This window comes from Electrophorus electricus, chromosome 14, assembly GCF_041902795.1.
Source record: "Electrophorus electricus isolate QZ-2024a chromosome 14, ASM4190279v1, whole genome shotgun sequence".
In the NCBI taxonomy this organism is placed as follows: Eukaryota; Metazoa; Chordata; class Actinopteri; order Gymnotiformes; family Gymnotidae; genus Electrophorus; species Electrophorus electricus.
The window spans coordinates 20,676,476-20,700,000 of NC_137510.1; the positions used below are offsets into that span (position 1 = coordinate 20,676,476).

The 23,525-nt window shown below is 41.3% G+C and overlaps 2 protein-coding genes across 8 annotated transcripts in view; one reads left to right on the forward strand and one right to left on the reverse strand.

Moving 5' to 3' along the window:
- Window positions 1-117: 117 nt before the first annotated feature.
- gpatch4 (G patch domain containing 4) lies at window positions 118-5,680 on the reverse strand. 3 transcript variants are annotated; one of them, XM_035531152.2, is made up of 8 exons: window positions 5,128-5,283; window positions 4,877-4,966; window positions 4,653-4,726; window positions 4,459-4,551; window positions 4,128-4,238; window positions 3,267-3,376; window positions 2,775-2,825; window positions 118-2,325 (listed from the first exon to the last, which is right to left on the reverse strand). In XM_035531152.2, the coding sequence occupies exons 2-8, from the start codon at window positions 4,953-4,955 to the stop codon at window positions 1,437-1,439; spliced, it is 1,407 nt and encodes a 468-aa protein (XP_035387045.2). In that variant the 5' UTR covers window positions 4,956-4,966; window positions 5,128-5,283; the 3' UTR covers window positions 118-1,436. The 3 variants fall into 3 exon arrangements, with proteins under 3 accessions (XP_035387045.2, XP_081552885.1, XP_081552884.1); XM_081696759.1 differs by lacking the exon at window positions 4,128-4,238 and having other exon boundaries at window positions 5,128-5,680; XM_081696758.1 differs by having other exon boundaries at window positions 4,877-5,278.
- Window positions 5,681-8,130: 2,450 nt separating this feature from the next.
- pear1 (platelet endothelial aggregation receptor 1) overlaps window positions 8,131-23,525 on the forward strand; it is a 37,137-nt gene continuing 21,742 nt past the window's right edge. For 2 of the 5 annotated variants that reach the window (XM_035531068.2, XM_081696765.1), the window contains exons 1-2: window positions 8,134-8,427; window positions 23,429-23,525. The exon at window positions 23,429-23,525 is cut by the window's right edge and continues 11 nt beyond it. In XM_035531068.2, the coding sequence (XP_035386961.1) occupies window positions 23,430-23,525 (96 nt within the window). In that variant the 5' untranslated portion in view covers window positions 8,134-8,427; window position 23,429. Of the gene's footprint in view, window positions 8,428-16,090; window positions 23,141-23,428 lie in introns of all 5 variants that reach the window. The other 3 variants (XM_081696762.1, XM_081696763.1, XM_081696764.1) reach the window with 3 other exon arrangements.

Consider the following 23,525-nt stretch of genomic DNA (forward strand, 5'->3'; position numbering starts at 1 on the left):
TGTGAACCTTTTAGAAGTTTCTTTATTTCTGCATAAGTTTGACCTAAAATGGCATCAGATTGTCACAAGCAACTAAAAGTATATAAAGAACCAAATCAAGAAAATTAGACAAAAATATTAGACAACCATTTATTTATTGAGGAAAATGATCCAGTAGTACCTATGCATGGCAAAAAGGGGAAAAGGTATGTGAACCTTTAGGATTATCAAATAATTTGAAGATGAATAACTCAAACTCTGATGTTCACAACACATTTGTGAAAGTGCATCACAAAGGAGATTTCTGAGGGCTGGAAAAGGTTACTTTAAAGATCTCTAAAGAGTTTGGACTCCACCAATCCACAGTCAGACATACGGTGTACAAATGGAGGAATTTCAGGACTATTATTACCCTCCCGAGGAGTGGTTCACCAACAACCATCACGCCAAGAGCAAGGTGTGTAAGAGGTCACAAGGTCACAAAAAGGAATCCAGGGTAACTTCTAAGAAACTAAAGGCCTCTCTCACATTGGCTAAGGTTAATGTTCATAAATTCACCAGATACTAAAAGAAAAATCTCTCGACTTGATATTGATGACAGAAATATTGGATCATTTTCCTCAATAAATAAATGACTGTCAGATTTGGATCGCTTTACCCACTTTTAGGACTTGTGTGACAAAACTTCATCAGACTATGTCTTAGGCCAAAATACAGAAACTTTTAAATGTTCACAAACTTTCAAGGACTTTCTAGCAGAACACAACCAGGCACTTCATTTTTCTCTATAAGACAGAGCCATTCATCCTATTCAGTTCAGATTAAAAATAAAGGATCTAATGTGCTTTGTTTACACTTTTGTTCATTTGTGAACAATTTTAAAAAGGGCTAATAGGTTAATACAATTTATAGAGCCCCACATCAAAAGAATTTTCTTCAAAAATGTATGTATATTGAATACATAAGTTCATGTAAGTATAATGGCTAAAAATAACACCTATAGGTGACAATTCAGTACATTTCATAACCAAACAGAGAGCAGTCAGTCTAAGGGCAGTCTGAAATAGTGAATTCTAAGAGAAAATACAAAACCAATGGGAAAATTCAACATTCTGCAGAGATCTGCTGTTTTTCTCAAACACACCTGAAATGTAGTATTGTAATACAAACAATTAAAGCATCAATGTAACAGATTATTATTTCTCAGTTCATGACAAGTCATGAGTTGTCACACGTTTAAGAATGCACAAATTCAATGCGGAAAGCTCAAATCTGGCCAGCAGCATTTAAATACACCCCTTCATTTGGCCAGTGACGTTCCAATATCATCTCTCGTCTCGCTCACTGTTCCTCTGAGTTGCAGCTTTCTAACATTACTTTACACACCATTACTTGGCAGCCGCCTTCTCTTTCTTCTTCTTCTCCACTGGTTGTTCTGACCCGATCAGAATTCTGCTCTACTGCTCCCCCCCTCTGCCTCGTTTTCTCTTCCTACGATCAGATTTCTCTGTCCCACAAGCAGCTGTTTCCACATTCTCAATTTTGTTACTTGCCTCATTACTGCTAGCCTCCCAACTGTGGAGGGTGCCGAGTTCTGTGGCTAAGGGCTCCAGTTTCTTGGGCTTGCAAGATTTCCTTTTCTTCTTCCTGGAGACAATGCCATGCGCTGGCTGAAGTGCAACACTGCCCTCTTCCTGTTGTGCCTGTACATAACACTCACTGACCACCAAACTGTTCTCTTTAAGGGCTTCTTCAGCCATTTGCTCAAAATGCTTCTTTTCTCTCTCCTTCTTGAGGACACCGGCACCTTCCAGGTGATCTGCAGCGACCCCGTGTGGCTTGGCTGCTGTGATCCTCTTGTTCTGCTGCGTGCTCCATGTATGGTCCTCATCCAGCACCAGGCTGCTATAGCCATCCTTCCCGTCTCCAGGCTCCGTGATCTTTTCTAAATGTTTCCTCCGTTTCTTTCCCTTCAGCTTGGTATAGGGCATCTCCTTATTGTCCACAAGAGCACCTGGCATGTCTGCGGAGTCTGGAGCTGCATTCTGTTTGGAGCGTTTCTTTTGCTTCTTTGACACCTCATCGTCGTGATGTGGCGGGGAAAGGTGGGAGCCTCTCTCAGGGGGTTCACTGGAGCCCTGCTCCTTGTTTTTCCTTGCTTTCTTGCGTTTGGTCTTGCCAGCCGGTCCGTGGTTGGGTGCCAAACTTGGCAAGGGGGTGGGTGTGGCAGCTCCGGTCCGAGGTGGGCTCCCGGATGTCTTCGTGCCGTACTTTGCCATAAATTCCTGCTCCTGCTGCTCCAGTCTGGCTAGTTTGGCCCTCATTGTAAGGCCATGTCTGGCACCTCTGGAGTTGGAGGGGAAACAGATAAATATAATCAAAAGAACAATAATTGACAATATGTGGATAAAATGTGGACAATAGCTCTGTGTGACAGAGAAAAATAATATTTTGCAATACTGTGATTTCTTACAGAGCTTATTTGCATATCATACATTATTACTGCATATCTTGTTGCATATCGGACATCATGAAATTATTTTTGTGGAGGCAACATTGTAATATCAATAAGCAAACAATATATTGTGAAGCCTTTTTGGATACCTCATACACTGAGGCGCCTGAGGCTTCTTAAAATTAATTCCTTAGTTAATTAATTCACTCACTCAAAATCTAATGCATGTTATTGACAGAGACCCATTAGGTCCTTCCACTCAGGGCAGTACGGCACACTCATATTGCCAGCCACACAGCCTTCAATATACTGAGGAAATGATGCGGTGTGTCGCCCTTACTTATGTGCGGTGCGCCCTCCGCAGGCTTTCATCAGTTCTGCATCGGATAACCTGCGTATGGTCCACAGAGGGGTACACTCAGGCTCGCAATGAGATATGCGACATGCAAAACCCCGTTTTAAAAATATACGCAGATTTTTCTGCTTTGTTTAATATCAAAAACAGTGTTTTGCTATATGAAAAATGAACAGCTCATTTCTGAGCTTTTACAACACAGCTAACAATTTGGAAAAGGCAATGAAAAACTTGGTGTCGGTCACAAAACAGCGAAAAGCGATTGCGCCATTAAAGAGTTCAGGGGTCTGAGGTTTTGTTCCAGCACGCAAGGATGGAGGCTGCTTTCGCCTCCATCCGACATTTCCAAGTGTTATTTAAAATGCTTATACCAACATTCCAATTACTGTCACGTTTTTCTACGTGCTATTTGATCACTGTGTAACGGGAGTAAAAGGACGGTGGGAGAAGTAGGCTGGAGGCAGGGACGAAGCTTACTTAGCGGTGCTGGACAGGTCCAGATTCTCCTCATCCTCAGAGCAGCTACGGTCCTCCGAGCAGGACGATTCGCATTCAGGCTGCTCCTGCCCTGAGAGGAGAGTGGCAGACTGAGGGAGGGAAAGAGAAGGCGCAAAAAACAGAGAGAAAAAAGAGGCATGATTCCTTTATTCAGAAAACCTGAACATCAGGCTAACTCTGTTCACACAGACTGTTACGGTACACTCACCAGCCAGTTCATTAGAAGAACCACCTTGTGCCCCTGGGTTGAAGTTAACCGTATATAAATCAGATATTACGCACAAGCTGTGCTAGCCATCGTATAGCCAATCATTGTGGTCAGTCATTACATCAAGCAGTCCTGCAGTTGGATATTTTTGTGCGCAAGACCATTCTCAGCCCAGCGGTGCAAAAAGCCCCAGCGCCATGGCTGTGATTAGTGTAGAGGGGGAATTGTGGGCATGCCAACAGGAAATGCAACTGTACACCTAACAAACTGGGCAAGTGTTTATAATAAAGCAGCTAGTTTCACTGATCATTTAAACTACACTTAAAACATGCAAGTCATTTATACTACATTTCTCCAACTTCCATAAGCCAGCGCTGGTCATCTGCTTAAGTGTTCTGTCTCTCAGGGCGAGTATTTAAGCTCAACACAATGCTTTCCTCGCTTTAAATGACTCTGTACCCTTCTCTTACAACACTACCGCACTCAAATGGGAACTGTGCGAAGAAGTTCAGTAAACTCTGCACTGCAAATAATTCTGTTCTTGCCGAGAAAGATATGGCGCGTGGTATGGCTAAATTCCCAAATTCCATGCTGCAGAATGAGGCGCGTGCCATGCATGTGCAGTGTTGTACCTTGACAAAGCACCCGTACAGCACCGACTTGTGCGGCGTGGCCTTACGCGGCTTCTTGTTCGAGATCGTTCTCGCCTCTGTTCCCTCTATTTTCCTCACAAGCACACCATCCTGGACCACAATGAACGCATTGCAGAATGTGAAAGCACTGCACTGCACCTGTTTGGAGTAGAAATCTACGCCACGCAAGCTCAAAAGATGAATCCTGCATAGCAAGCTAGTACAGGCTACAGCTGTGGTGGTGGTGAGCACTGGGGATTGTTGAGTTCCAAAGGAGCTGCATCTGAAGGATATGAAACGCTTTCTTTAGATTGCAAGGCATCTAACTTACCTGTCCTGACTCCACAGCCAAGTTGGCAGAGGCCTTGTTAAACACATGGTCCCACCAGTGAAATGTGAACTGCTCACTTTCCTTATGGCCAACCTAAGTGCAAACCACAAAGAAGCTGCTTGGCTGATGACATTACACTGTACAGTGGTGACTGCACGTCTTATACGATGATGAGAGAAACTAGACATTCTTACCCCTCCTTTGTCGCATTTCACTTTGACTTTGATTGCCTCGCTGATGCCACTCTCATCTCTTCCTAGGCCTTTCCCTAATAAAGCATAGGAGGAAATGTGATAACTGCTCATGGTGTCTCTATTAACTTAACTAGGCCAGCAAACCGCACGATTCAATTCAACTTTACCAATATGCCACCGCAGGACTCTACAGCGTTTCAGTCCAAGCTGAGCAGGTCACTCACCTCGCTCCCAGCCGTGGCGAACAAGCTGACGCTCAGCAAAGGACAGACCGCCACTCTTTTCTTGTACTACCTCTGCCATTCTGGAAAGACCTAGAAAAGTAAAACGTTGTGAAGAGTAACACCGAAGCCTGCAGCTGGGAAACGTTAGCTAGGTTAACCCTAGCTTAGCTAACTCCGTCTCATTACCGGCAGTTATGAGTTAACGAGGAACAAAATGAATTGCTTTAAACGAGCCAAAAATAATAATTTACCGGGTTTTTAAAAAAGGTGTCTAGCTATCAACCTCAAAGTCGTCGTTTGGTAAGAAAATTAAAAAAGATAACTAGACGTCTAGCAAATTTCTCAACACCACGCGTTACACGTGGGCCGGCGTGACACGGAAGTGTAAGTGATGTGAGGGTGACCCTTCGCTGTAAGATACGGCCAGGTCTACTGTAACGCTGAAGCTTTGCAGAAGAAAACAAGTTTAACAAACAGCAACAAGGGGCCGTTTAGGGCGAAATCAGTGAAACACTTGCACATCGATTCACTGGTGCGTAAACACAGAGTTGCGTGCATGTAAAACAATTTTCAGTCATTTAATTGTAACGCGGATATTTAACATCTGTACAGCATGCTCATTAATATAATGAAGAGACGTCTCTAAAAAGGGAAAAAACATCGTTATGTTTGCGTTTAATTCTGGCAAATTGTAGATCAAAGACAATAAGGAAGGAAGTTCTTGCAGTTCCACCAACACTTTGTACCATGGTACACTTGGACAGGGGATAATATTAATCGGTGTTTGGATCTAGGATTTAATTAGCACGGAATCGTTTCATTTTTTGGGGAATTGAACTGTGAATTGTTTGACAGGTTCCAGCATTACCTGAATTATAAATGATAAGATACGCTATGTCATACTATTTGGTTAAACGTTCGCTTTTCAGTATCTTACAGTATGTGAGTAAATATTAAGAACGTATATCTCATGATCAAGTTCAAGTTTGGTTTATTTGTCGCATACATAGTCATACACAGTATAACTCGCAGCGAAATGGTTGCTCATTTATTAGAATACACTCACAATATCAATGACATTCGTCCTGAATATTTACTAACATAATCTTATAATTTCTAATAGTAGCTATGTCCGATCAATAACCCCAATCTTAAATTAATTTTTAAATGTGCATAACTCATCAGGAGTTCTTACACCATAAGCACATATAGCTTACAATCAAACAAACGTAAGACTGCTCTACATCTTATTTCCACGAGCGAGCAGAATACATGTTAAATATCCGCCTTCCTGTTACAATGAAATGACTTCCGGGTGCACTGAATATTGTGGCACACACGCAAGCATAGTTAAACTCATGTTTTACGCACAAGTAAATGAATGTGTAAGTGTAAGTTACCATACGGAAATGTATGTAGTAGGCTCTTTATGTGAAAATGTTTCATACGTATCTGCAAGCAGCGTGTCAAGTCTTTCGCTGCCCCTCATAGATTTCGCCCTAAATGACCCCTCATAATATAACAGTAGTCTATATATAAAGACAAACAAAAGAGGAAATATACACCAGGGGATCATACGAGTGCAGTATACAGTATTAAAATCTAAATTATTAATGAAAAGAGAATGCCCTTTTCATTGCATGAAAATCTTACATGTCGAACATCCATTGACAGTTTTTATGGCATTCTTTTTTTTCTCATATTTTTAAACATATTTTTGCAAATTGTTTTTTGTAAACTTGCATTAATGCACATCAAATGTATCTATTAGCTTATATGTGACTATATATAACGTGCTTTTCCATACTTCAATTACAACTGCAGAAGCGAAGCAAAACATGTTTATATGGCAAAAGAAAGTCAGAATACACCTTCTACATAATAAACTTGGAGATATTGCTCTATTATTTTGGTATAGTAACAGTACCACAAGAGATGGTGTACACCTTCCGGCAATATAAAGACCACAACATTGTCTCTAAACATCTTCCTCGTATCTTATAACAGACCAAGTAAGGGCTACGGCATTAGATAATTAAGCTAATTATATCATTTTACACACCCAGTTCAATCCAGCTAATCACGTGTGCTGAATAAGGGTTGCTGGATGACTAAACTGCCCAGGACCGAGAATGAGTAATTACTTTTACTATAAACTACGTCGTTCTTATCCTCTAGGGGGAGCCCTCGTTATTGACTCGAACGCGTCCCACAGCAAAATAACATACGCCATAATAATTAAAGATAAGTTATGTTCGATTCGTATCAGACTTGTAATATATGATATAGAATAACCGATGTCAAGAATATATGTGTTACAATTTATGCATTTGAGGAAGGTAGGCCTTTTTGTGTTGGGTTCTTTTTTGTGTTCATATAGCCTATATTCCCAGAGATAGATTTCAATAAAGCAGTTTATTCTTTTATACTTACTGGATTTTTAAAAAATTATATTTAGTACAATAGTACAAACAGTACAAGTATTAGTAAATCTTCCAAGAGTTTGGAATTGTATGCTATATTTTACTGATTGTTGGATCTTCAGTTCAGCTCTCTAAATTTTAAGAGCATGTCATCTCATAAAACGACTGAAAGTGACTCGCTGGAATGATGTAATGGTTTTAAAATAATGTCCTGGCTCACATTATCTCATTGTTTTCATAAACAGCTTTTCTAGACTAACGCGTGGTTTATATCTCTTTGTAAAAGAAAAAAGCATGTTTCCGCTCTCTCTTCCTTTTCTCAATATAAGGATGTACTCGTAGGCAGAATTAAGTTCCTGTTTGACCTGCTTATCTGTTGTTAAGGGCAGATAATAAGTAGGAAGAGCCCGTGTTCTAAAACTGCACTTTTAGCTATTCTTTCCTCAGATGCTATTTAAATGCAGATCTTAATATAAACATTTTGCATTTCCTCATATCTATAATCAGAAACAACAAGAATGTTTATCGCTTGGCAATGGTATCAAAAGAAAAGCGCGGCTTTTTGAACATTTATATACTTGACTGTTGATTATAGCAAGAAATAGATGTAGCCTAAACATTTTCCTTCATGTTTTTGCTACATGTGAACACGGTTATATCTAATTACCATTTGTGTTTGGTGAATTGCCGTCCTTCGTAGGAAAGTGGAAGACCACTTTAAATGCACCCAATTTTCTTTACATTCAGTGGCCAGGTCTGGATTGGGCAGTTTTCTAAATGCTATAATTGTGAAATTGGATAGTACAGCCCAATTGTGAGCGGTCCACCAGTCCCAGGGAAAAAAGTGGAACGATGGGGGGGTTAAAGGGTTCAGTATTGCCCATACACTTCTTGGGCCCCCTCCCTCTCGTCCAGCGTAGTTTTTGTTATCGCTGAGCTCTCTCCCTGCCGTATACACTACCCATAAAGCAATCCGAAGTTGCAGTATCTAAGTTTGTTCTGGGCAATTTTTTAGCGATTTCAAAGGAGCGTCGAGCGTCTTTGGGAAAACGGTCTCTTTTTAAAGTCTTCAGCGGCGCGGCATCCAGCTGTTTACCGCATAAATACAAATGACACTTCAAAAATAAGGTAAGAATCAAGTGTCGGCGTCAACACGTCGACACACCAACATTATTAAATAGCATTAGACTTTATAATCAAACCGCTAAACGTTATAACAGACTATAGTTTTCTTGGGTTTCATATAGCTGTTTTTCTTTCTAGTTTCACAAGATTCGTGTCTTCGAAGTCTTTTTCAGGTTTCAGTCAAGTTTATTGAGCTACTTCTTGAAATCGATTTTGTCTAATGTGTTGCGTTTTATGACGATTTTATATTTTATGATTACATTATTGTGGAAAGAGCATATAGTATATCATTATACATTTGAAAGAAAACGTAACATCGTTTTGTGGTCGTAGTCAGAAGTTTGCCAATTGAGTAACCTAAAAAAGTTCACATTTTCGTGTTAAAAATAAAAATTAAATGAGTTTTGCGTGGAGTGAGGGGGTGGGGGTGGGATTGAGGTGGATGTGTCCGGTTTAGGTACATGTGTTTGTATTCATCAAGCTTGGAGCCTGCTGGATGATTAGTGAAATATTTGAGTCAGGAGTATAATGCGAAATACAATGCCAGAGCAATTAAAGGGAAGGACTGTGACTCATTGGCATAAAGTTCAGTAGATGTCTGTGTCACTTCAAAGACACTCTTATTGTGAAAGTCTGTGGTAGGTCCAACCGATGCCTGTTTCCATATGTAGGCATACCAGTCATCATAGACTAACAATTCTGATTTCAGATCAGTTTCCATGTCCATACAGTCACATTCAACACAAAGAGAAAAGCAAAAACTAATGAGACAATACTATTAATATGAAAGTTTGCATATAAGTCTAAAACCTCTGTGCCAGATTTATCAGATTACCCACAGCCTCCTTCTTCACACTGCAAGGGTAGCATGCACAATATTTTTCCATGCTTCAGTATTTCAGTCTTCAACTTTATGACAAGTTTATAGCATATAGAAATTATCCTTATTCTGTTGGATTGGAGAGAGAGCATAATTCATATTTTGGGACTTTCCTGTTGTACTAGAGGTTTCTACTCAGTTTTGCCGCAAAGCAATATTAGCAAAACAAATGATCTTTTTAATCATAACATCTCACAAGCTATGGGGCTGTGGGAGCTGCTGATATGTGTACACACACACACACACACACACACACACAGACCTTGAACACCATCCACGTTCAATAGGCTTTTTCCATCTTTTTTTTGTGCCCTGCCACTCTATTGCGCAGGCTTGTAGAAGGGATTCTCTGGGGAAATCCAGCTACCTGCCAATAGTAGCCTATAAAACAGCATCTGGGGTGCAGAGGTTTCATAACTGACTTCCACACTTCTTACCTAGACAGCACCCAGCTGGGCTTCTTATCACAACCAGACAGAAGGGCCGCCATGATTTTCAAAGACTACCATGGCTCAGCAAAGCCATGTTTAGTTTTTTTTTTTTTTTCTTTTTCCCAGGTTCGGGAGTTCAGGTCAGGTTTCCCGTATCTTTTTCCCGTATATTTTCCTGCTGGTGCAGAGCGACTTTTTGGGTTTACCTGATTACATGAACTTTAGGGCTACGACTGACGTGGACAAAAGCCTTTATGTCAGAATCAAATCCACCCAGGCTTGCCTGATGTCATGGAAATGCAATAAAACTTGCACTGGTTGGGGTGTCACGCACACGCAGTCCAATGTGGGACGTGCAGCCGGGGCCTGAAGGGTGGGATCATGGGCCGTGCGCCTCCATTTCTGCAGTCTGAGGACATCTCAGAGAAAACAAGCGAGGTCATGGTAGTCTTGGGATATTTAAACGATGAGGTTGGCATTTAATGTTCCTACCACACGCTTATATAAGCTGCTCTTGCACATGTGTTCTTTAGCCATGCAGATCACTCAGAGCAGAATGGTCCACAGCCTGACAGCCACTCACCACCCCGACTTCTGCTCCTTTTTTACTCTCTAATCTCTCTCTCTCTCTCTCTCTCTTTCTCTCTCTCTCTCTCTCTCTCGCTCTCTCTATCTCTGCCCACTGCTCTCATCATCTGCACAGCACATCTTTCTTTCCATCCCCTATACCTCCTGTAGCCAGAGGCCGTTTTTCTATACAGTTCTATAAGAGCATCGTTGTCAGCTGTCTGTTTGGCCCGTGGGCCCACTGTCGGACGCGATCTGTACCTTCTGCATTCATGCCATTGACACACGTGTTGGCCCACTGACACCGCCGCTAGGACGTGGCTAGAGTTAGAGGCATGGGTGTGGCGTGGGTCTGGCATGGGACGGGTCTGCATTGTGAAGCTCTGGCTGCTGGGTTTGTGCTGTGGTGTGGGTCCTTCCTCCGGGGGTGGGGATGTGTGCAGCGGAGTGCCTTTGGCTCTGGAGAGTAGAGCGGCATAGGAGACAGGGTTAATTATGGGAGAGGGGGCCCCGCGTCTGCCTGTATAGTGGGAGAAAAAAAGAAATCTGATATTCTGAGGGTGAAGGACAGAGACAGAGTGTTGCTCGGGTTTGTTACTTAAAGGGGACCATAAGAAAAAAAGGAGCCTGTGCTTTTTTGGCGGCGGAGTCTTTGCAGAAAGGACATGACGAAGCCTCATTTTTCAGGCCAATGATAATTTGCTAATGGTTGTTCTGAGTGATATGAATTGTTTTTGGCACATTCATCATAAACATGTACATGAAAAATTATGTTTGTGTAGTCATATTTTCCTAACGACAAAATAATATTATATTTCAGTGAAACTGCTGTTCTGATTTCCATTGTGAAGCACATGGGATTTGTATGTACAGTAATATCAGTCTTCCTTATTTGCCATATTTACCCTGCTGCTACTCCATCAGAACCTTGAAGCACTGTCAATTATTTCAAAACTGCCCCCTTCATACTGCCCCAATGGTAGAAAATGTGTTTTGTTGTGTCATTGGTTCATTAGTTTTCTAAAATATTTCTTTTCTTCTACTGTTACATCACAGAAAACACCTAAATGTGAGTAAGGTTAGCATACACTCCATGGAATATCTGAGGCTTTGACATCCTGTATGTGTGTGTGTGTTTGCGCGCGTGTGTGTCTGTGTCTGTCACTACCTGCGTCTCGGTCTGTGTATTTACTCGAAATTTTACATAGGGATTCAGACATAGGGTTCTCAATGTTTTCTTTTGTTTCTGTTAGTTAACTGTAATCACCTTTAAATGTGAGTTAGATTTGCCCTAGAATATCTTCCATAATATTTGCTGAACAAAAAATGAATCACATGAACTCTTCTGCAGTTTTTTTTGTTTTTTTGTTGTTTTTTTTTGAAATCCCAGTTTAATCCGGAATGGAGAATATGAATGAATGAGCCCTTCATTTGCAGAAATCTGCTTCCTTTTGAAGGGTTGATGACCTCCAAAAAGGCAGGTTTCTGGCCCTCTACTTCCTCCCACTAGCTGCTCCCAGCCTCCCTCGTATTTGCCCAGGACATCCTATGTGTTCTGCATCTGGAACCTTCTCTCTGAGCTGCCCTCTCTGTCTTCCTGTTTCTTTTCTGCTTTTGTTTCTCCTTTGCCCAGTTGTGGGTACATGATATGTTTTTATATTTTTGTTTGTGTCTAGTCTATTTATTATTATTAGTAGTAGTAGTAATAGTAGTTCTTTGAGCTCTGAGTTCATGACACGGTTAAGGGTTAAAGGTTTTATTGTGCACTCAGTGAGAGGAGAGGGAGAGAGAAAAACAGAAGTGCTTGCCAGGAGTCACCTTCAGGGTAGTCGCGGAGAACACGTCGTGGGTTTTTTTCGGTCAGAATCTCTTATGTCCAGATGCTCTGATTGAGGTACATCTGGACCATGGTTGTTGGTTTTTTTCTCCAAGCTTAGAAATGCGATAAAATGATTGCACTAATAAGCAGCAGATTTCCTTGGCTTTCTTTAGAGAAGTGCTAGCACCACTGAATGGATCAGTAAATCAGGGAGCGTTTACGGAGGGGAGGAATGCCCTGGCTAACTCTGCACTTCCTCTGGGAAGATGAGTGAAAGCAGGGATGGAGACTCTGTGGAATAAAAACCCCAAGCTATATTAAAATTCAATATGATTTTAACATTATTATCCAGTTTTTACTGAGCTTCAAATAATGTCAGTTTTGTTTAACAACTCAATGAGTTAAGTGTTATTTGGTTTGTTTTATACGTATAATGATCATGCTTCCAAATAATGTAAAAAAAGATTGGGCTTTTTGCAAGTTTCCTGGCTTGCTCCAGTCCAGTGCTGGGGAGCAGCCCTCTGGGGCCCCAGGGAGGCCCTGAGGCGTGAAGCGCTTTAGCTCCTACACGCGACCACCCCCCCCCCACCCCACCCCCGCCCACCTGCCAGCCTTAGGCCTCCACCAATTAAAAATCCATCATCAACCTGCACCTCTACCGTTGCCTGCCTGTTGAGATCCAAAAGTGAGCTGGGGGGTTGGGGGGGGTCCTGAGATAAATCCCCACATGGGATGCCTTTACTATTGGCCAGAACCTGTAGAGTAGAAAAGGAACACTTAGTGGCAGCCTCGTAATGGAGCTGGAGCCCAGCGTCTGCAAATAAACTTTCCAGATAATGGTGTGTTGATTTGTTCCAGATGCTGAGAGGTTGTTCCCTGTTATGTTAAATTAAGTTCACCCTCATCGGTGCGTAAAAAAGCACAGAAGAGCCTCCTATGTTAATGTTTGAGCACTTTTCTATTTTACCCGTTGCCTCTGTGCATAAAGTTGTGCGCATTGATGTGTGTGAGCAGGTCCTGCATGTGCTGTTGATCACAGCTCTCTCTCTCTCTCTCTCTCTCTCTCTCTCTCTCTCTCTCTGAGATGATGCTGGACTTGGATTTCTGAGCAGCTGTGCTGGTAGGTCTCTAGACTGGAGCTGTGTTCCTTTGGGTCCTATTGGGACCATCTCTCTCTCTCTGACTGCTGAGGCCAGAAAGCCTCACACACACACACACACACACACACACACACACACACACAGAGCAGCCAAGCCTGCACTCATCGAAATCTGTAACGAATTTAGTTTCGGGTAGATGGGGACATACACTAGAGACCCCCCATTTATCAGTGTGTGTGTGTGTGTGTGTGTGTGTGTGTAGAAATGGAAAGTGTTATGAGGTAAAGTGTTATGATGACTGACTGGGGCACGTGCACACATGCACACATACACAGATGCACAAGTTGAGCATTTCCTGGTTTCTCTGTTTGATTGTGGGAGGAAATGTGGGTTAGGGAATAGTCGCTGTGCCATATTGGAGCCACACGCACACATATGACTGACAGGTCATCAATGAATACCACAACGTCCACAAGATTTCAATTGATTCGATTAACAGACTTGTAAACCAAACATTAGTTATCCATGTCAGTTATGTTGTAGCTGTTATGTCAAAGAAAGACAGGGAAATAAACTAAAACAGGTCAGAGTAGAGAAGTATTAACGTCTTATGGAGTATCAAGTGAATCCATGATCCTGTGTAGTCACTAAATGCTTCGTTTTTCTCCAGTTTGTATCGTGGAAGAACATGAACATAAACAACAAATAAACATGAAAACATGGGTATTGATGTGGCGACTTCATCAGCTTCTTCCGTGCAAGAAATTGATAAATTGCTGAAGATCTGGGACAGATCAATTTAACACAACAACCTCTCCCTTCAAATAAGGTCCTTTTAAGGCCTTTAAGGACAGCACCGTCCATGCCAATTCTGTGACCTGTTTCTCATGCCCTGGAAAAGCCCATTCCTGCTGCTTCCAAAGTGCCGCTATCTCCCATGCTGCCAAAGTCAACCCCTGAAATCCAGGCTGGGACTCATGCTGTACTTCCCTGAGTGATGTGATTAATGTGTGAGATTTTCTGAAACTCCCCAGCCTGAAGCTGTAATGTAAACTGAAGTTAGGTTTCATGAGAGGAAGGCAATGATCCTAACTCATGATCTTGTCATAGTCTGAGTAGAGTTATGAGCATAAAGGACTGGGTGCTGATTAAGACTGATTTGGGGAAAATGTCAAATTTGTCTGACCACTATTGCAGTTGCACTTTAATTTGCGATTAACGTCTGTGTTAAGCTCCAGGTAGATGTTTGTGTTTCATATAAGATCATCTTCCGAGCATAATTACAAAATGATCTTGTCATGCTATGCCGGTTTACTGAATTGATATCTTGTTTCTGCTCCTAAGAATTGGCCTGCACCTGTTGTTTATTTAAAAATCACTATTATGGAACTATTACTGTTTTAATTATTATCATGATGATATATATTTTTTTTAAAAACCTTAGAAATCAATAAAATAATCTTTTTGAGCTTAAGAATATTTTTGAAGTATTTAGTAATTAATGTGTAATTACTATTACAGGTCTTGCAGTATAAAAAAGTGTTGTTTCTACATTGTGATTTTTGAAATCAACAAATTGTTCAGCAGTGACAGTGTAATGTGTAATGTGCCTTGTCACACATCACATTACACAACATCACAGCTCCAGCATGACTGATGATTCATCAGCTGTACTGTCTTCAATCCGAGTCCTTTCCTCTAGGGCCTGAGTTGCTCTGGTGGATGTGCTCCTGAGTGGAAGGAACAGGCAAGGAATACACATTTCCACATTTCCGGCCAGATTAGTGTCAAATTTATTCCAGTCATGCTATCAGCACGCCGATGGACATTCCAACACCAGTTATTCAGCATTCCTGTTTTTGGTGAAAGCTTGTTGATGGCATAAATACTGAATCACATAGTAGATCATTTGAATAGTTCCTCGGTTACTCTGTGAACTTTCTGACCTCTACAAAGCACGCACTCATTTCCTGATACAGAATAATAGATTTTTCAGCCTAGCAGTCAAACATGTGAACGAGTTTTAAAGTAATCAACCAAATGCTGATGTTTTATGTCGGAAAATGGAGTGCAGTGGAAAGTTTGTAACTTATTAGCTGTAAGAGCTCACTTAGCGTTCATCATCAGGTTGTCATGAACTTTACTCTGATTATTGATTGCACATTTGATGCATACTCCATAAGCATTGAGGCCTCGGTGTGTCTGTTGGATGTAGCCATGCAAAATTTCACTTTTTTTCATAACAAACATCAGGCCTGGTTTTACGTGGACCAGGTGTAAGCTGGACATTGCAGCACAGTTTCTGCTCCCAGAGCTTTGAGTGCCTCCTATGCCCCTTCACATTTGTTGCCAACATGAATTACAGCCCATGTAATTATGGTGGCGTATGGTCATGTTTCCACGGAGAGTTGAAACCTCAGCGTCACCCTTCTGCTGGCTGTGCAGGCTGGACAGATGCAGGAACGCTGCGGCACGGGCCAAGGGGTGTCTGTGTGTGTGAGTGTCTGTGTGTGTGAGTGTCTGTGTGTGTGTGCGCGTGCGAGCTTGAATGTGCGCATGCGTGCGGTAGAGGGTGTGGGTGTGTGGGTGTAAACCATACATTAGTATCGAAGTGTGTTTTGGTAGTGTGGCCCAATTGCGTTCCCTGGCCCCGAGCGACGGGTGGGATGGGGGGGGTGCAGTCGTGCAGCCTGCGGTTATACAGGCTCCAGTGGGGAATCCAAGCAAGGCACGAAGGCGCGGGACTCTGGAGGCGGCTGCAGCAGCACGCTAGCCTGCTTCAGAAAGCCTGGAACCTGGTCCGTGCGCAAGCGTGAGTAGCTCGTCCTGCTTCGAATTGCACTCATGAAATTTGCTTCTATACCCACAGGCGCAGTAGTGTGGTCGGTGGGACATAACCCAGCTACATCTGAACCGCATGACAACGGAGCTGACAGCCCGCCAACACAAATAACCCACATCCTCTTGTATTGTCCATTCCATTACTGATGCATTATTCTAATTTGTTTATTGGCAGTTAGGGGTTTAAAGGTTCAGCTTTAAAAAGTAAAAGTCCTGCTATGATTCTGTACTACACAGCTGATTTTATTTAGTAATACTACCTACCGGCATCTGCTTCTTAGCAAAGGCAGGTTTTTGAAACAAGCTTCTAGTTTTTGAGCGTGAACACTACAGCACTGTCGACAGTTCCGTTTTTGCCTGGGTACATTCTGTCGGTGCAGGATGGGCTGTGGATTCCACACAGGAGCTGTCTCTGCTTTTTTTCTCTTATTGGAGGTTTTACACAGGGACGAAGCTACTTGGAGTGTCTGGCGACAGCGTACTTTGCAGGACAGCAATGTACTATCCGTCGGAGGACGAAGAGAGGACTGAAGGGAGAGACGTCAAGTTAGGGGTCACGCATCCTGTTATTCTGTTTGCCGAGGAAAGTTGAGGGTCGTGGAGAGAGCCCAAAAATGCAGGGTGGGAATCCCAGTGCGAGTGACAAATATGAGACCAAGTTTGCAAAGATTTAAGACCAAAAGTTGAATGCGATATTGACAAAGAGCTCTAGATTCCAAAGTGAGCTTGGCTGAAGAGCTAAGATCTAGACTCTTACCTGGGAAGAGGCTGTGTGTGTTTTTCTATTGCGGTAATGAAGTAATGTAGATTTGAGCTTGGTTTGACAGAAAGCAGTGGTATATCTAAACAGGAAGTGTAACATCAGCCTTGTGTTATCAAAGCTGCTGAATGTGATGCACAGATAGTTTCACCATTGGTTACCAGCTTCTAAATATTTCCTGCAGTGCTGTTTGCCAGGTTGGTTTAACTTATCCATCTTTACAATCTCAAAACCCATTTTACAAAGTTCCAGTTGTATTCTGCCAACAAAAAGCTGACAGCTGTGTTATCTCAAAGGTTTCAGTGACAGTTTCCCTTCAAAAAAGTCTGACATTTAGACAAGCAACTACACCAAACATACTTTAGCTGCCGTATTCAACAGGTACCTTTAAAACGGATAAAGGAGGTGTCTTCGAGGAGATTAGATTGAAGATAATCCATTTGTATATGGAAGATGAAAATTTCCGCTTTTTTAAAAAAACAAAACGAAACAAGAGAAGGAGTAGTGTCTGACTTTTTGGACAGTACTTTAAATTCAGTGCTGTTATGATGACTATTCAATATTATGACCAACATTTACTGTAAAATCGAACTAATCAGTAGTGCCAAAAAGCTGGCGCTGGGTTAGGAGTGGGGAAGGCACTGTGTTCCTGTCTGAGCGCTGAGGCTCGGTGGTGCAGGCTTGGATTAGTCTCAGCCATAAATCCCCCTGATAAGAAGGGCACATGCAGGCAGAGAGGTCAGGGAGTAACATCGCAGGTATTCCCGTAAATTCTGAAAGGAGATGTTTCTGCTGTCCCATCACTCACTCAGCACATCATGGCTATCTAGAAGTGCTTTACCATGAAACGCACACGCGCACACGTATATTCTTTCACTTTCTCACTTTATGAAAAATACACTTTTTTTCTTCCCCTTCTCTCTTTCTCTCTGTCTTTCTCTGTTCCTCCCTCTCACACTCTCTCTTTCTCTCTCATGTTCTCACTCTCCCTCCCATCGTTTTTTGGTTTTTTTTGTTTTGTTTTTTGTACAACTGGGAAGGTGTTGGGAGGTTACTGATTGCTGTTCTTTGGGGGATTATCTCGTGGTTTAGAGCCTCTTTATATATGATGCAGTCCCACAAACACTCCAAAATGAGTTGTGCAGCGGTTTTAATGAGTTTTAGCTCATGGAAATAAACAAAACAGCACCAGGCTTGTATCAAAAACTGCCTTTGTCAGGCTAGAATTATTATTAAAAAAATACAATTTTGCCAAACAAACCTGAATATATTATATATTGATAGTCATAATGAAAGGTTTTGCCAGTCAAAACAGAAGGCTTTTGCCATGCCACAGCCTGGAGCGTTATTAGAGCATGCAACATGGAAAATAGGGTGTGAGAGTACATGGTACAATGAGTCACTGCCTCCAGTTTGTGGATAAGGGACAGCAGGAGGTGGTGGGGGACATATACCCTGACACAACCATCACCACAGACCCCAGATCTACATGTGTCACTAGCCTGAACCCTATAAACACTGGCATCTGAGCAATGTGGTCTAGGACCTGAGGGTGTGTTCTGTGCCATGGTAGAGGCTTAGTTCCAGATGTGCTGGATTATGGCCTTTTATTCCAGTTTACTGAAACTGAGTTTTTACTGGTTCCACTGGTTTACTGTGTGTCTGTGCCAGACCTGTGGCTGCTTAATCATTAACCATCTCTCTCTTTCTCTCTCTCTCTCTGGGTGTTTGTGTGCTGTGTGTCTCAGTCTGTGAGAAAATCTTTTTTTTTTTTTTACATTGTTTTTGTTGAGGTTCATGAGGTTCAGTGCAGATAATATGAGCTTACTGGAACCATTAGGCACTTTTCATACCACCAGGTCAATTTTAGTGAGGCCCATCTAAATGAAGGGTTATGAATTACCATTTGAGAATATGAAAATATGGATTTTGTTCAAAAATATATTTGAAATATGCAGTGTTAGTATTTCTTTTATTTATTTATCCCTTTTTTCTTTTCTTTTTTTTAAAACAATTTTTGAGCATGTATAGATGCTTATTGTGCTGAAATTCCCAGAGGGATTGGAGAGGATTAGGTGAAGATATCCATGAATAAATCTGCTTGAGTTTGGTAAAAAAAAATAACATTAAAAGTTACAGTCTAAAATAGTATTAACTCAATGTAGTCTAATGGCTTATATTAGGTGACTATATTATAATAGTGATGTGCTGCCATCAGACTTTTACTTTCCAAGCATGAGGTCTGCAATAAAAGTGAAGAGCTAAGACACCGGCGCCGAACAAATGTTTATGTTCACGTCATTTCCATAATGGCTGTACATTTGTAATGGCTGTAGATTTTTCCAAAAAACTGAGGTCAGTGTTGGCCCCTCAGTGCCGTTGCAAACTGGCTTGCTTATTATTACGTTTTATTCATGATTATCTCACCGATCTCACATTTGTGGTTGATGTACAGGTTCTAATCAAAGGTTGTCACAAAAAAAGAATCGTTATAGAGAACATGCATCATTTCCATTGCAAATCCATAATAGAATACAGCAGGTTTGGCTCTTCTGGTGTGTTTATGTTCTGATCTGTTCTGATGTATTTTGAATTATATTGGAAGTGTCATTTAGCTTGAAGTTGAGAAAATATCTTCTTTTTGGCCATATTTGCAATTTTTACGTGGAATCTAAGGAGTTGTTTGATTAATATGGTGAAGTCTGAGGCATTGCTAGCTGTAGTCCCCCCCCCCCCCCCGCCAGCTCTCTGTCACTAATCCATGCTCCTGTCATTTCTTTCCCTCTATTTATTCTTTTGTTCCTCATCTCTCCATTCCAAAGAGTGACTAATTTCTCCTTCAGTTAACTTTGAGCCCCAAACAGAACGGGAGAGGGGCAGAAGAAATGATCCGTGCCACATGCGCTGTGCAGAAATTCACTGTATATTCTGCAAGCTACCCTTTTCCCAAACAGGAGCCTGTTATCCAATCATAACTCTCTTCCTCTGCCATGCACAGAAATAGGGTTACGGGAAATCCAGGATGGATATGTCGTTTTGTCCTTCTGGGAGATTTGCCCTAGGTTACGTAGAAGCCTACTAGAAGAGTTTTTGCCTTGGTTATGGCAGCTCCAGAGCAGCACCGTGCTGCTTTAATAGGCTCCTGTCCGCTGAGTCCAATTTCAGTCACGTTCTGTTTTATGTCTCTTGTGTTATACCTGTGTGAGTGGCCTTGTCAATGCTTCTGCGTCATTTCTGAAAGTTCCCTAGTTACAGTATTTAAACATACATCAAGTCAAGGCTGGTGCCAAAAGGCATGTTACTGCTAAGTCTTGGCCATGATGAAAGTAAATAAAGATGCAGCATGCGCGTGCGCTACATCTGGTTTCATTTGTCTTTTGTGTTAGTGAGGATCTCACGTGGCTCTGCAGGGCCCTCTAAGTGATTCAACATCTTTGGTTTGGATGTTGAGAGTGCATATGCCTGGACGCTTTGCTTAGTTTGCAGTGTGCCTGGACCCTAGCGTACACCCCTCAGAGTGTGCTTGGACCACAGGCAGTCCACAGTGTGTGTCTGGATCTCTCACACCCCAAGAGTGTGTCCGGACTGTGCACAGCCCTGAGAGTGCGTTCGAACTGCACACACCCCTCAGAGTGTATTTGATGGCTATAAGCACTAGTGTTTTTGTGAATGTGTTCACGTTTCCTAAAAATAGGACCACGTATGGGAGTCATTTCACATGAGGGACCAGTTTTGGAGTCCAGCAGGGAAACAAAACCTTGATGAAAAAATTGGCAAAGCCTGAAGCTGATATTTTCTCCATCTTGCCATCTCTCTCTCTCTCCCTCTCTCCCTCTCCCTCTCTCTCTCCCTCTCTCTCTCTGTCCCTTTCTCCCTCTTTTCATTTGTGTATAGTTAAATGTCTCTTTTCTCTTTTACTGGGCCACATGAAAGCAGGAGAAGGAAGGGTAAATGGCCTGCATTCTTCATTAGAACCAACTCAAAGTTGATTAATGTCTCTTGACTGTTTGAAATGTCCCAGCCACCTGTAAGTGGTTCACTTACCTTCCCAGCAAGCCTTGCCACTGACTTTCTCACCCTGCTTATACATGTGTGGCCAAACCACTCTAGTACTATAGCTGCGCTATGAAGCCGGGTTACAGGCAGTTGCGCCCCATCTCTCCTGGTCTCGATGCTTGATTCGGTCTCCTGTCAGAGATAAATTGTTAGCCTTAAATGAACACAAAAACATTCGCGATTCTTATTACTCACATATGACTGCTGTCTTCGGAGACCTAAGCTTTGTCATGTTAGATGCTCTTGTAATCATTAAGTGAGCTCTCTGTTTCTCATTGCTGAGCCCCTTTGTGGTCAGAAACATTTTAATGAAGCCCTAAAAAAAGAAAGAAAAAAAAAAAACCCATGTAATTGGAATATTTACTCTCCTCCAGTAAAAGGGACGAATGAACCCCACAGCTCTTAATCAAAACCTTGTGCCTTTTTTTGTCAAGTTCTGTTTTTATGGCTTTATTTTTCACTTTGTTTGGGTGGTTTAGCTCTGATTAAAGGGCATAAATGAATTTGAATCATTGAATGTGATTTGGTTAGAAAAAGGAGGGGAATCCATGTAACATTTCCAACATTTTATAATTCAACATAAGCGCTTGTAGTGCTTTTCAAGGTTGCTCTAGTTATACATTTAAAAATTTCCTTATTGGGAGCTAATCAGATTGTTGAACATTTATACTCAACTACATGTACATATACTTTAAATGGAGTCTACATGGTATTTGACAATCTATCTTTAGAAATCTGCACACTTTAAGTGAAAAAATGTTTAATTTATAAAGTGCCCCTACTTTGGACAGCCTTACTTTGGATGTTGTTGTTGTTGTTGTTGTTGTTTTTATTTTTTAATAAAGATTGGTTTGGATTTACTATTGAGCTCTTGCAACTAAAACAACACATTTATAATTTTTCCCGCATTCAGCATTATTGCAAGTTTTATTTTTAAATACCCACATGATTGAAGTAAGGTATGTCTAAATAAAGGATATGTAACATTTTAATGTCATTTTAATATAAAAGTTGTAGAAAACCAATAACTAAAATAACTGATTACACAAAAAAGGAGACATGGCTTATATATGGTTTTATGTTTTACGTATAAGGATTATTGTTGGACTAGTTCCTAACCACTGTGTCAATGTGACTGTAGCCAAAAACTGGAAGAAGTCAAATGTAAAAAAATTAATTTTGTTCTTCAAACTAGGAGAACATGGTCCATAACTATGAGAGTCTCAAGATCATTATGAAATACAGAATATGTTGCAGGACTGTTTTAAGATTTTTTTGACCATTCAAGCATTTCACTCGGATTGTAAGTATCAAAACAATACAATAAAAATGGCAAAATACCTATTTTTATTGCCAACAAAAAAATATTGTATTGTTTTCTACACTATTGTATTAGCATGCTGCAGTCATTAGCATGATGAATGCTGCAGAGATCCACTCTTTAAAATCACATGATTTCATTCCTGAAATGCCTGAACGGAGACGTGAGCTTCTACTGGTGCTGGATGCCATATCTAGGATATTGTGATTTCTGAAATGCCATTGAATTTCCATGACAGAGTGTGAGCGTGTTTGCGCTCAGAATGTTCATGGGAGTAGAGGAGAGGCTAAGACTCAGAAATATTCTACATAGGAGACTTCTCTGTCCCCTTAGTCACAGGTTCCCCAGAGTCACATCATAGATTAAAACCAGATGGCTGCACTGTGTGTGCGCGTGTGTGTGCATGTACATGTTTGCATATGCTTACATCTACAGAATTTTCTAGCAACTAAATCGCTTGCTATAATTACTCATCATTAAATCTTTTGCATAATATTTTTAACAACGCACATGACATTCATTTTAAGTTTATTTTGAAGAAGCAGCAAATGTTAAAGAAGGTTACACTGCTAAGGGCTCACAGAATGTTCTAGAAAATAAAATGGTAATACTTTACATATTAGCCATATTTGTTCAAAATTATTCTATAATTCTCTCTCTAGTGGTATGTGTTCTTTTTTTCATTTGTTTACTCCGATGACAGGATGTCAAGAAGGACCCTGTTAAGGTGCCCTGAAAATAACATTTCAAAAGCACTAACTATACTGACCAGTACTGTGTTGCCCTTTCTATTAAACAATGCTTAATCATAGTTTTATAGCTGATAAAGGATAAAGGACATGCTGTCCTTTCATTAGCTTTTATTAATGATTATTTCTCATATTTGTGGTCGATGTACAGGTTGGTAAAGATGATATTGAACAGAAAGAAAGTTTTAAGAGGTGACTGATTAAACACTAGTTATGTTTATTATTGCAGGTCTGTGGACAAGTGACTCATATTAAAAACACAGAAATAGAAACTGTATTCTGTCACTTACAAACTTACAAACTTAAAGCCAACATTTAATGGTACAATATATTGCTTATATCTCACTGTAGAGTCATGCCTCACTGTGCACGTTCTGATACTCTAGTGCATCTGACAGCCTGGTAGCTGTACACTACTGTGGCTATGGTGCGCTGGGTTCTGAGTCTCCATCTCTAACACTGTGTTTCTTCCTACTGCAGGATGAGGTCATTGTGGAGCTGTGTTTTCCTGTTTCTCTTGGGCTGTGTGTGGAACCTTACGCTGTGTGTGGATCCCAGAGATCCCAACGTGTGCATT